At 32.4% G+C, this 13,118-nt stretch overlaps 3 protein-coding genes across 4 annotated transcripts; 2 read left to right on the top strand and 1 right to left on the bottom strand.

Moving 5' to 3' along the window:
* Positions 1-1,269: 1,269 nt before the first annotated feature.
* On the bottom strand, positions 1,270-2,815 carry LOC11431043 (spermidine hydroxycinnamoyl transferase). Its single transcript, XM_003610026.3, has one exon. The coding sequence runs from the start codon at positions 2,790-2,792 to the stop codon at positions 1,407-1,409; it is 1,386 nt and encodes a 461-aa protein (XP_003610074.2). The 5' UTR covers positions 2,793-2,815; the 3' UTR covers positions 1,270-1,406.
* Positions 2,816-3,850: 1,035 nt separating this feature from the next.
* Positions 3,851-8,199, top strand: LOC11421941 (18S rRNA (guanine-N(7))-methyltransferase RID2). Of its 2 annotated transcripts, none has more exons than XM_039833757.1 (9): positions 3,851-4,042; positions 4,135-4,210; positions 4,284-4,457; positions 4,704-4,759; positions 4,969-5,025; positions 5,275-5,324; positions 5,520-5,672; positions 7,137-7,269; positions 7,760-8,199. In XM_039833757.1, exons 1-9 carry the CDS (start codon positions 3,944-3,946, stop codon positions 7,925-7,927), a joined length of 966 nt encoding a protein of 321 aa, XP_039689691.1. In that variant the 5' UTR covers positions 3,851-3,943; the 3' UTR covers positions 7,928-8,199. The 2 variants fall into 2 exon arrangements, with proteins under 2 accessions (XP_039689691.1, XP_003610073.1); XM_003610025.4 differs by having other exon boundaries at positions 3,853-4,042; positions 4,284-4,367.
* A 981-nt stretch (positions 8,200-9,180) lies between these two features.
* Positions 9,181-12,303, top strand: LOC11425443 (mitochondrial outer membrane import complex protein METAXIN). Its single transcript, XM_003610024.4, has 6 exons — positions 9,181-9,406; positions 9,526-9,866; positions 10,182-10,261; positions 10,403-10,463; positions 10,991-11,129; positions 11,846-12,303. Exons 1-6 carry the CDS (start codon positions 9,262-9,264, stop codon positions 12,022-12,024), a joined length of 945 nt encoding a protein of 314 aa, XP_003610072.1. The 5' UTR covers positions 9,181-9,261; the 3' UTR covers positions 12,025-12,303.
* Positions 12,304-13,118: the final 815 nt, after the last annotated feature.

Below are 13,118 nucleotides of genomic sequence, written 5' to 3'. Positions count from 1 at the left end.
AACAATTTTTATTGAAATAATTATCGAGCCACATTGAAATTTTAAAATAGTCTTTTATTGTGTAATTTATTAGTTAAAATAACCTCTGACGTTAAAACAGTTATCAATATTGACATTAACTTTTGTATATAGTGTTTTTTTTTTTTTTTAGAAAATATAGTGGTTGACATAACAATAAGTAAGTATATATTACATTTCAAATTAAGCAAACCAACACCTAATGTCTAAGTAAAATAAAATAGTATTGTTATGTTTTCAATCTCTTTTTTCTTTTATATGTAGAATAAATTTTAACTGAGTTGAATTTCGATGACTCACAAAAGTCAGGACTCAAAGAACACATCATTGATAAAGAAAAAATCATCACATACAACGTAAAAATTTAATTCATGTTTTTAATTATAGGGTATGAATATTTTTTTACCAACTAAACTAACATTCAATGTGATTGTCCTTTACTCCTTTTATATCCACAAATGAGCATAAATAATGAACTTTGTTCATGCTCATTTTGAACACAGATTATAGTTGCTCACTATTCATATACACATTGGTATTTTCATATCAAACCATTTAAATTTATGAAGTCAATAATTATTTTCCAAATACAAATATTTATAAAAAGGTCACCTTATTTTTCCATTACTTTTTATCATTGGATCCTTTAAAATTACGGAAATTGACAACTTAATTTTGGAATATATAAGTTTGTACTGTATTATCGTATTTTTTGATATTGTCTTTTCACATTGCATCACTTATAATCATATCAATCAATTATAAGTTATAACTATTTCTCTCAATTAAAATGTCATTTCATTCTTCAATTGTATTTCAACCACGTAAGGTATCATTAAAATATTTGTTAATTTGAGACTTTAAATTTACCGAATATGAAATAACTCATTCAAATTGTCTAGCATGCGTCAAAATGCTCCCTTAAGATAATTCACACTACCTATAAATAAGAGTTTCATTTTCATATTATGATTGAGAGGGTCTGGGACTTCGACAAATGTTCATGTATTTGATTCCAACTCTTATTAGAAGAGGTGGTACCAGTCCACAAAATGAGCATTTTGGTTAAGACTCAAAATGGTTGTTTACTTTTTTTAGACATGGGTGATAACATTGAAAACCGATCAATAGAAACTCATAAAAAGAAGAAGAAAAAAAAAAAAGTTAAATCATATCTGTGGGGAAGCAATTCAATTCATACATTATACTTTTATCACAATGACATCGATCAAACAAGATTACAAGGCAACACACATATGCTTATGAAATGAATATTACATTGCTACATATAATTCAATTAAATTTTATACTTATTTTGTTTAGGTTATTTATAAAGTCTAGAATTACCCAACTTATTTTTAGTTTCTGCATGTCAATACATCCATGGATCACACAATGTCTTGATAAAAATGCCTCTTGAATGCATCCATATGAACCTCTTGCAAACAAATAGCAACCAACAAAGATCCATCATCATCATAACTAGGAAGAAGCAAAGAATCTCCATCTGAATCATGTGTTCCTGGCCCCATATAAACTTCTTTCCCCCATCCAAAATCAAGTCCATAAATTGGCAATGTCAACCAACTAACCACTCCTAAATTTGGATTCCCATAAAATGGCCCTTTATCATCACTCCCCATCTTAGCATGAAGATCTTGAAACTTAGTCAAATCCTCTTGCTTCTTAAAATACTCGATTCCCATTCTCACATACTCATCATTCACTTTCTCAATCGCTTCCCTTATCCTACTTGAAGCATACCCTAAAGGCTTAGATATTAAATCCCCTGCAAGACTAGTAGCCACAACATCCAAAGTCCCATTCCCAAAATACCCTTTTGGTAAATTAGGCTCCACACGATTCCTCCAATCAACACAAACACCAAGCGAAGTTTGTTGGTCATTTGCATGCCCTCTAGCTTTACTTGCACTTCTCCAAACATGACCGGTTAAGGTTTCATATCTCGTATAACCTCGACCATTGCTAGGTTTTTCCCAACTTTCATTTGCTGTTTTTCTCAACTTTTCAACTTGTGTTTTACTCACTTTTAGCATAGCCACCGTTGTTTTTTTCTTCCTTTCTTCAACATTATTCGAATTTCCTAACAATAACGGAGGTTCATTAAACTCCCATTCATTAACATTAACATTTGACCTTGACGACAACACGTTTATATCAAAATATGGCATTGTTCTCACAGGCTCGCCACGCGCAAGTCGTGCCCACTCAGAAGTGAAATGCAATGCGCTTGGTCCATCAGCAACCGCGTGTGAGATTAACAAACTAATGCTAGCACCACCACATTTGAAATTTGTGAGCTGAACAATAACCAATGGAATGTCTTCAATTGGGCGTGTGTAATCGATGTGCGGGATAAGGTAAGGATAATATTCACAAGAAGGTGAAAAGTCACCTAGTTCGGATAAGGTTAACGACGATTCTGCTTCGATGAATTGAGCACCCAATGAGTTGCATTCGACATCAAAACGACCGCTTTCTTTCCATTGTAAACGACCGGCTAGTGGATAAAACGGCACAAGGACTTTGCTCAATGAGTCTTTCAAAGTGGTGGCGATTTTATTGGGGGAGGTAAGCCATTTTTGTGGGGGGCGGTAAAAGTAAATTGTTGAAACGTGTGTTATGTTTCCAATTTGATCCCATTCGGATAATGGTAATCGACCATACCATGTTGGTTCCATTGGTCTCACAGAGTAACAACTTTTCAATGTTACTTTTGAGGAGGAGGAGGATGATGACATGTTTGCTATCATATTTCTGTCACACTTTTTGATAGTATAGTTTGTTGGATCAAAAATTCATTGCAGGTGTGTTATATATATATACTAATTACTAAGAGGTTGTGGTTAATTGGGAAAATTGAATAAACTTGAGAAAATAAAAATGTTTTGTCTTTGTTGCCGTAAATGATGTGTTCAGTTGGATGAAATGAATTTCCTGTGATGATGTTTTTGTTGCATGAAAGAGTCGGAATTTTAGCTTGAAATTAACCCATGCAATGTGTACATGATACATGCAGATTTCATTTATGAATTAATTTGACGTTGTTCTGATTGGATTATTCAATTGAAGTTGGCTTCTATATTTGTTCCTCACACGTAATTCACTTTTCTATGCTAAAGGAAACAACATCATTTTCGGCCTTAAACTACTTGATCAAAGAAAAAATATATTTAAAAAAAGACAGAATAATATAAGAGTTTTTCTACTTGCACCCTAGTTAATCATGGTTGCACCCCAAAATGACAAGATTACCCTTTCATAAAATTTGATTTTCAAACCTATTCCTTCTTTTTTGGTTACACCCCAAAACCCTTCTTCCAAAACCATAATTATCCAATCGATCGATTGTGTTCTGCGAAGATTTTCAAAACCATACTTTCTCACGTCCATTCATGATTTCAAAGAAAATTCGAAGCAAATCAGGTTAGCAAATGTTGTTCTTCAATCGATTGTATTTTTCTTGTTACGGATTCTCAGTTCTGATTTTGTGTTTTCCTTGTTCTGCGATTCACAGTTCTGCGATTTTGTAAACTCAGTTTAAATAGGTTCATGTAAATTCAGTTTAAGTAGGTTCATGTAAACTCAGTTTAAGTAGGTTCATGTAAACTTAGTTTAGAGTTTACATGAACCTACTTAAACTGAATTTAAGTTAACAAACAGAGCGATTTTATTGTTGGGTCAATTTAAAAAATCACTTTCTTTTTTTCAGTTATATTTTCTGCAACCTCTAGCTTATTTTCTCACTACAAGTCAATAAACTTATAATGTTACTGCCATGTTTTTTTTTCTTTTGAAATAAAATAATAATTATTAGTTTTGGAAATTTCCAAACGCTGAATTACAGGATTGTTGGTTGGTGTCGCGGCGGCGGGTAAGAGAGTGTGGGTTTAGGGTTTTAGCGATGGCGTCTCGACCAGAGCGGGTGGCACCACCTGAGATATTCTACGATGATACCGAAGCTCGCAAGTATACTTCTTCTTCCCGTATTATCGATATTCAGGTTCTTCTCAACTTCAATTTCTTTTCTCTCTTCCAATTCAATTCAATTCAATTCTATTAATTTCTCATGATTTCGCACATTATCTCAAATAGGCCTCACTCTCAGAACGAGCATTGGAGCTACTTGCTTTACCTGAAGACGGTGTTCCCAAACTACTCCTTGACATTGGTATTATATTTCAATTTCAATTCATTTTCTCATTTCTTTTTTCATTTTCAATTATCATGCCTGATTTTTGTAGGTTGTGGATCCGGACTCAGTGGTGAGACACTCTCTGAGGAAGGTCATCATTGGATTGGTCTCGACATTTCACCCTCAATGCTTAGTATGTTTTCATTTTCCCCTACTGTTCGCTCTCTAAGGCCGTTTTTGGATAAACATAACTTAATTTTCAGCTTATGGCATAAGTCCTTATGTAAGAGCTATTTCTATAACTAAAGATGAAAATAAAAATTAAATTAAATTGCTTTATATAAGCCATAAGCTGAAAACAATTTATGAACATGTCGTAAGTTGTTTTCATAACTGCTCTTTGACAGTCACACGAATGCTTATATCAGTAGATAAGCTCAAATAAGTCAAACCAAACAAGCCCCAAGTATGGTTGTTCCTGTCTATTTTTCATTGTTTGTAATTTTATTTTAAAATTTGTAACTCGTAGACATTGCATTGGAGCGAGAGGTTGAGGGTGATCTTTTACTCAGTGACATGGGTCAGGTATTATATTTACCTCATTTCACAGTTCTTTTTGTTTTTGCTTCTGTTCATGTCAGTTAAATGTTATTATGCACTAAACGCTTTCAGCTTCCTTCCCTTTCTGATTATGTCCATGTTCAATGATTAACTTATCCATATCTAATGAAGTTATAATGAATGCTCTGTATCCTGCCTTACGGTTGTATCTTATACTGTATCTTTGGTTTCAGGGTTTAGGGCTTCGTCCTGGAGTTATTGATGGGGCCATCAGTATATCTGCTGTTCAGGTGTGCTTTCGATAACTGAGAAAATCAAACTAGAAAAGATTACGAGAATGTGTTAGGCCTATAGTATGGAAGAAATGATACCCAGTTATAGTGGGTCAAGTTTAAAGTTTCGGAGAAATTTTTGTGCTACCACTTTCCCTATTTTGGACTGGGTGTTATTTAGTTATGTTTTTCCACCTTTTCTACCAAAATTGATTTAGTTTTACTCATTTCCATTACTAATTTGTCGACTCTTGTATGATAATGCAGTGGTTATGTAATGCTGATAGATCTTCTCACAACCCTCGGTTAAGATTGAAGTATGTTCCTTTCTTTATTTATTATACTACTTTTAGTTGTTTGTTTCAAAACTCATTTGTGTTGAATCTCTTTTAACTCCTCTAAGCATATATTCCACATTTCTCTGACTTACCATCTGCATTAAGATTGGATTATGCTTCAAATTTTCACTTTTACACTCACTCGATAACTATATATTTTATATTCTTTTGCAGGGCTTTCTTTACATCTTTATACAGATGTTTGGCCAATGGCGCTAAAGCAGTTTTTCAAGTGTATCCTGAAAATGTAGACCAGCGTGAATTGATTTTGAATGCTGCAATGCATGCTGGATTTTCTGGTGGCATAGTGGTGGATTTTCCACACAGGTATGAATAAATCTTGCAATACCACTGGGGCTCTCTGTTCCATCAAAAGTAATATGCCTGAAAAATATGTTTTTATTCATTTTTAGTGTTTTTTTTATCCATAAGCATCCAGTATTTGGTAGGTGTCATAATCACTGGGGAATGGAGTCTCATGACAGATTAACATTATAGTGTAAAATTTTATCCATTACAGTGAAAAAGGTTCATATTATATTTGACCTTAATGTGATATAGAGTAAAATAATATTATGTAACTCGGGCATTCTCTATGTCCATTCATCCATTCTCCTGTCACTGCTTGTTTTGGCCTAACTTTATTTGCGAGAATCTATAAAGGCCAGATATTCTGAAATGGCTAAAGTATCCACGTCGTACTCGTGTCTAATAGTAATACCGACATGCGTACATACTCCTGTATATGCATCCAAGGAGTTTCATCCTATTTTTTTCCTTTTTAAAAAAGTAATGACTTGTACATTTAGGATACTTCTTCGTTACTTCGGGAGACAGCTCCAAAAACATTTCAATGTATTTTGTACAGCCTTGTTCTTCATGTTGCGAAAGGAATTGTAGAACATACTACAGACACCTTTGTTCATTCTTTGAGGATATAAAAATAAGAGAGACATGGTTGTGGTATTTTAGTGTAGATGTATGTGATCTATTTGATGATAGGGGCGACCTACTTTAATTGGGAGAGTTTAGTATTGGTGAACTAGTCATAATATATGCGCATTTATGGATGATGAGAATGAGGAGATGAAAATGATACTATTAGACAGTAAATAGTAAGCAATTCAATAGAGTCTTGGCCCTTATTTTTAAATAGGATTGATGATATTTTTGATATTCTGATATTGGTTAGGTTAAAGAATACACTTGTGGTTTATTTACAAGGGAAGTAATATATTTTTTATATCGATAAGAGAAGGATGTGTATGTGTTTTTTATGTTCACACATCTTTTTGTAAGTTTTGATTATCGTCTACATATATAGTTGTATGTTAATAAAAAATATCAACGTCTCTTTACAAATATTATGCATTTACATAAAACTTTAACATATCTCGGTCGTAGCATATCTTAAGTTCTTACAAATTTTCAATATTTGACTAATTATGTTGGTACTGTGCCCGTATCAATCAAGTCATGGGTGAGAACCAGTTGAAATATATTAAATGCCTTACTGAATCATCTTAACTTCCTCACTCTCACCTGAAAAAGTGAACCATCTTAGCGCCTGCCGAGATGAAAGATGGGATAAAGATCACTAATGTGTAATGTATCTGGTCATGCATTGTTGATTACGTAACATGTTTGAAAGAAAATTTACGATAGTTCAGTGTTACGTGTTTTTGTTTTGTTCGATTTGGTTTTTAGCATTGCTTTCTTTTGAAAATAATCATTGCATTGCCTTCTTGAGCATGGATTTCCACTTACTGGAGAACAATTGTCTTATGTTAGTTCTAAGAAGAGAAAAGAGTTTCTTGTTCTCGGATGTGGTCAACTATCAACGAAAGCATCCTTGTCCAAAGGTAAAATTGAAGATGAAGAGAAGTTATCTGATGAAGAGAGTGAAGATGAAGAAAATCAGACAGTAAGTCTCACCACATCTGTGTATTCGGTTCAGGAATTTTCCAATAGGCACAGTGAATGTTTCTTTAAATTTCATCCTTCAAAGATCACTCTACCTATTCATTTTGTTACAAATTATGCTTTTATTTTGATTAGTTAGATTTATTTAAAGATCACTACCTATTAATAAATTGGACATGACTCCTTTAAAGAGTGCAATTTACATTACATAGTAAAGTGAGAAATCTCAATTGTTGATGAAAAAAATCAATGTTACTGTAACATGCATATAATTTAAATTATGGATGTGTTAATATGTCAGTTATTATTTTTCTTATAAGTGGTTAAGATAAGATGTCTTTACCATGTTAAGAGAGAGCTGCATTTCAAGGTGTTGAATTCCCATAAATTTATTTCAGATTTGGAAAATGCAAAATATGATGATAAATTGCTTATTTAGCTGCAACCCCTCCTTTTTGTATCAAGCTTATATTTAGTTTAAAAAATTGCAGGTACGTTTGTCAGACAGGCATAGACCCGTTAAGAAGCAGAGAAAGAATAATAAGAGCGGCAAGGGAAAGGAATGGATACTGAGGAAGAAGGATCAAATGAGAAGAAGAGGAAACGATGTCCCTCTAGATACCAAGTACACAGGTCGGAAACGAAAGGGCCGCTTTTGACAGTGTTTGGCTTTTGCCTCAGAGTGTTGCATATTTATTTTGCATATTATTAGGTCTTTGAAGTATGTACGTGTTTTTTTAAATATAGATCCTAAAATCTCAGTTTTGATCGAATTGGTTCCTACATGTGCACTTAAATAGTATGCTTGGTCCAATTCAAGAATACAAGTAGGTTTTTTTTTTTTTGGATATTTATAGACGTCTCCGTTGCTGTACTTGTCAGGTTTGAGATTTATAAATTTCAGGAGTTATCGTGTTTCTTTTTGTGATTAGGTACTAGTGGCTGATTCTATGATTTGGTTTATCAGCTTAATGATATATCACATGATGATTGTATTTTGCTAATCCAACAAATCAGAATTATGTAAATCTCAGCTTTAATGTTTCAAAAGGTTTTTTTTCTTTTCAATTCATGTGATTGTTGCTGGGGACATAAGGGATTACAGAAAAAATTGGTTTTAGAAAACACGGGTGCAAAAAGCAACCCCATAATTTGAAGTGACTCGAAGTTGAGCAATACGCAAAAAAGAGTGCAAAATGTTAAAAATTTAAAATTGTACTTACTACATTAAGATAAAAAAAAAATGTGCAATACGCAACCCTTACTTTGAGGATACTTCTTTCTGCACGCCTTTACATAAGTTTTCAAACTCGGTTTATCCTTTTGATATTCATCACACGTATTTATCCTTTTGATAATATATTCAACAACATAATCTGTGGTTAAACATTTAGAAAATGAATAGGATATTTCACTTAAGCAACTATTTATTATATTTATATAGTTTATAGACCGATTAAAAAAAGAGTTATAGTTTACAAATTAAACTGACAGTTTATTCTCTCAATTTTGAGTAGTACACTGTGTCTGTAAATTTCTCTAAAAAAAAAAAAAAAGAATTTATGTCTGAATATTCCTGAGTTACACATGAATGTTTACATCTGATAGTGTCTCAATGGTAACTTCTCTAAAACGACCAATTCACTTCAAAGAATAAAATGAGTAATGTCAACTATTGATTAACAAATTAAATAATCGGAGGTACATCATCATATTTAATAAATTAACAACCCTTAATTTGTTTACTTTACACTTTAGTCAATCTAAATTCGTTCTAAATAGTCTCTGAAGGTGCGAAAAGTAAAATCCTACTTTGTTTGAAATAGTTGTTTTCCTTTGGGCTAATGAAAAAATTAGGCCCATTTATAATGCAGTGCAAAACACGACAGTACCATGAACCCTAACTAGTTAACGAACTATACGAGGAAAACTGTTCCTTCAACACAACACAACACAACACAACAACAATCTTTGTTTGTCGATCGATGCATGCATGGCTGAAGTTTACACTCTAGTTGTCAGGAAACCCTGTTTTGGTCTTCCAACTGGTTGCCCTCAATGTCTCTCTTCTCTCATCTATCTCAATTTCTCTCAAATTCCCTTCCAATTAGATTTCCACGTTAATCACCCACATTCCGGTAATACAACATCCCATTATCCCTTTTTCTCTTATTTTCTCTTTAAGATTCATAAAGTTTCATTTTTTTATCTTTTCTGTTAATGGGTAATGTTTGTGTTTTTGTTCTGTTTTGTTTAGATAAAATTCCTTACATTGAGGTTGGTGATGATTATGTGGCATATAATAATGAGATTGAAGGGATAATTGAGTGTTTGAAGAAAGATGTTGGTGTTGTTGATTTAGATAGTGAAGTTTCTTCACTTCCTGATTGGATATCAATCAAAGCAATTCTCACAACTTGGCTTCATGATGCACTTACATATGAACTTTGGGTTGGATCTGATGGTTCTTCTGCTAATAGTATCTATTATTCTGATCTTCCTTGGCCCTTAGGGAAGATTCTCTATTCGCATAAAGTGCGTTGGGTGAAACTGAAGCATGGGATTACTGATGACAATGCTGTAGTCAAGAAAGAAGAGGTCAGTTTTTCACTTTTTCTTCTAACTACCTTAATTACTCTAATTTCATTATATATTCTCTTGGTGAGTAATAGTTTAGAGTTTAGTCATTTGTATAAACCGGTGTAAAAGTTTGTTTTACACCGTTAGCGAATCTCAACCAATCAAATGAATGGTTTTAAAAGTAGTTTAAGAATAAAGTCAAATGTTTGTAATGGTAACGGTTATAATTGATTGAAAGTGTAAATCATCTTTACACTAACTGTGTAAACGAATTAAATCCAATAGCTTATAGTTTAAATATTTTATTTATGTATGACTTTTAGTGATGAACAGATTTATGAGAGGGCAAACTCTGCTTATGGTGCTCTATCTAAATTGTTAGGCGAAAAGAACTACCTATTTGATGAGAGCAGGTGAATCTTCTGGAGTAGAACTTTGTTATCGCATTATGTTCATATGTTGGCAATACTTTGGTGTCGTTTTCATTTTTTAGAGCAAATATTGACTTTGACATCGCGATGATGCATTCAAATTCTTTTATTTGGTTTATGCAGGCCATCAAGTTTGGATGCAATTTTTCTTGCCCATGGACTTGTTGCTCTTCAAGCTTTACCAGTAAGTGTTGTTGTCAAATATCAAACAACTGTGTTTCTAATGTTTGTTTTAAGGTAGTTGTGGATTCACATTGACTAATGCTGCTTGAGCTACACCTACCGATAAACTAAAGTTTGACTTAAGTGGTTTACGATTACATTATTGTGTTATACACTCTGGGAACTATATAGAAATTGGTCAGATGCTCAGAATGTGAATAAATGTTTTCCATAGCGCTTTATTGGGTGAGAGACTTTAGCCAATAGTTTGGTGAATGAGGGATGCTGAAAGAAAAGGGATTATGATAGGAATCCTTTTAGAGAATATGTGTATAGGAAATCTGTTTCTAACATTTGATTGGCTGCCAAATTTTTTCATTGAATAAATGATAGTTAAGTAAGAATAAGATTATTCTGAAACAACCGAGGTTTATCTTTAGAAGTTCCATTCTTAATCAAAAAATAGTAATACTGGCTACAAAGTATAATCAGTCAAGACTTAGATTGAGAAAACTCTAACTCTGATTGCTTCTATTATGTACACATTAGGAATCTTCAACGCTGCGGATCAAATTTTCGGAACATGATAATTTAGTTAGATATGTGCACAAATGTAAGACTGAACTTAAAGATGCTGGCACATCTCCCCCCTCTGCTCCATCTGGTTCCAGAAGTCAATCTACTCAGAGTAAGATATGTCCATGATTTTGTATGCTAAATCTTGTTTCTTTTAATAATAGCGAATTAACTATTCTCATTTTCAAAGTTATTTTTAATTTAGATATCTATTTTGTTGGTGAATAAGGACATAATTGTACAAGTCCATGATGTGCAGCTCAGTGATAAGAGTTTGACCTTATAACCTCAAGGGACAAAGTTCAAATTCCCTTGGGGAGTAAAATGACCATTAGTGCCACTATAATTAATAATAATTTCTTTATTCCCTATTTTTTTTTAAAGATTTAATTGTGCAAGTGTTTATTTTCAATTGAAACTTCAAAATTGTCATCAATCACCATGTACACATTATTGCCTAAAACTAAATCAGTAGTTTATTTTATTCTGCAAAAAACGTGTAAGGTAATTTTAACTTAGATTTGTGCCCATATTTTTATAATAAAACTAGAAATTGCTTATTAGTGCTCATAACTATTGATTGCCTTTTAATTTTTTTGACACGTCCAAAATTTCTTCATGTGGAGTGGATAATGCAATCATCTGAAATTTTATCAATTCAAATATACAAAAGTATTTAAATTTCTTGTTACAACACTAAAATTAACAGTGAAGTTGTTTCCTTTTTGATATGCTTGTATTTATTTAGCTTTTTGGGTTAAAAAATATTGTATTACTAGGATATACCTCCCTATTCATGAAGTTTAATTCATCAATTTTTTTCATTAGGACCAAAGTCTAAGAGCATACCCAAAAGGGAGAAAACAAAGGAGGAGAAAACCCTTAAAAGGAAGGGTAAATATTTTGTGGCAGCACAGTTGGTTGCAGTTGTTGTTTTTCTGACTCTTATGGTGACATTTGACATTACTGAAGGAGAGGTAGAAGATGTTGATGCTGGTGAATATTGAATAAAGATCCACTGATTTGTTTATCTTCCTCTCAATTACAAAGCATAAAACAAGTGTCTCATACAATTTTTTTACTGTGCAATTTTGAAAATGGTAAAATTATCATTCATTATTACTATCTACATATGGTCTAATTTTTTGTATACACAAGTTGGATAAAACATTTTCATCATGAGCTGTAAGAATTGGGTTAAGGCTTAAATAAGTTTTAGCTTTAGATTTTAAATTAAATTACTTGCTTTAGAGAAATTCAATCTAATGAAAAGGGCTGATATATTATATATTTGTGCCTTTATTTTCATTTTAATTTGTTTTTAAAAACAATTGTTGTACCTATAAAATACTGTTGGCAGCCAAGGATTTTGTTTTACTTTTTTAGGAGTAAGGATATAAAGTGTTTCTGGTGAAATGGAAAAGAAAGAAGAAAAAAAATCATTGTCCAACTTTTATGGTGACTCTTAAGAATAGCTCTAAAATCATCTATAATAGAACTTCTCTCAAAAAAATCATCTATAATAGAGAACTATATTTTGTGATATTGGATTTTTTTCCATAACAATTTTAATGGTTCATATGATATGATATTAATTTGTTCTTGCCATGACAAAATGGTCACAGTAATCTCTCATACACATTCCTACTTTCACAACAAGATTATTGTTGAAATGTGGTGCCATCTATATTGTTAACACGGTTTGAGTCGTATAACATTATATTAGCATGTTGACACGAGGCGACAAGTCTTTGGCTCGAATAATGACACCATCAACCGGTTATGTTTCTTCCAGATACTCCATTTTATCACAGCAAACATGGTCATTCGATCATGAATTCCAAATACACTAAATGCTTGTTATCAGCGACATTCATATCATCCCAATACACCAAATGTTCATCTTAAACCATGTAATCACTTTTGACTCTACTATCAAACCTCCGTATGATCTTATTTTATTTATATAACTCATTAGAGCGATTTTCAAAATTTTAACCACATCCCTATTAACAAAGAGGAACCGAACAATAACTTTTCACAAAGATTCCCCTAAAAAAAATTGTTTCAGAAAGATATTTCATTTTCTTTTTTATTTCTT

The sequence above is a fragment of the Medicago truncatula genome, chromosome 4 (assembly GCF_003473485.1).
Source record: "Medicago truncatula cultivar Jemalong A17 chromosome 4, MtrunA17r5.0-ANR, whole genome shotgun sequence".
Classification (NCBI taxonomy): domain Eukaryota; kingdom Viridiplantae; phylum Streptophyta; class Magnoliopsida; order Fabales; family Fabaceae; genus Medicago; species Medicago truncatula.
The sequence above is the reverse complement of the archived record's forward strand: the minus strand, read 5'-3'. Positions and strand labels throughout refer to the sequence as shown.

Excerpts from the sequence above, each read along its gene's own strand:
- LOC11431043 (XM_003610026.3), bottom strand. The coding sequence starts at position 2,792 with ATGATAGCAAACATGTCATCATCCTCCTCCTCCTCAAAAGTAACATTG.
- LOC11421941 (XM_039833757.1), top strand. The coding sequence starts at position 3,944 with ATGGCGTCTCGACCAGAGCGGGTGGCACCACCTGAGATATTCTACGAT. Across the intron at positions 4,043-4,134 it reads CCCGTATTATCGATATTCAG|GCCTCACTCTCAGAACGAGC; the intron begins GTTCTTCTCAAC and ends TATCTCAAATAG. Across the intron at positions 7,270-7,759 it reads AAGATGAAGAAAATCAGACA|GTACGTTTGTCAGACAGGCA; the intron begins GTAAGTCTCACC and ends AAAAAATTGCAG.
- LOC11425443 (XM_003610024.4), top strand. The coding sequence starts at position 9,262 with ATGGCTGAAGTTTACACTCTAGTTGTCAGGAAACCCTGTTTTGGTCTT. Across the intron at positions 9,407-9,525 it reads CGTTAATCACCCACATTCCG|ATAAAATTCCTTACATTGAG; the intron begins GTAATACAACAT and ends TGTTTTGTTTAG. Across the intron at positions 10,464-10,990 it reads TTGCTCTTCAAGCTTTACCA|GAATCTTCAACGCTGCGGAT; the intron begins GTAAGTGTTGTT and ends TGTACACATTAG.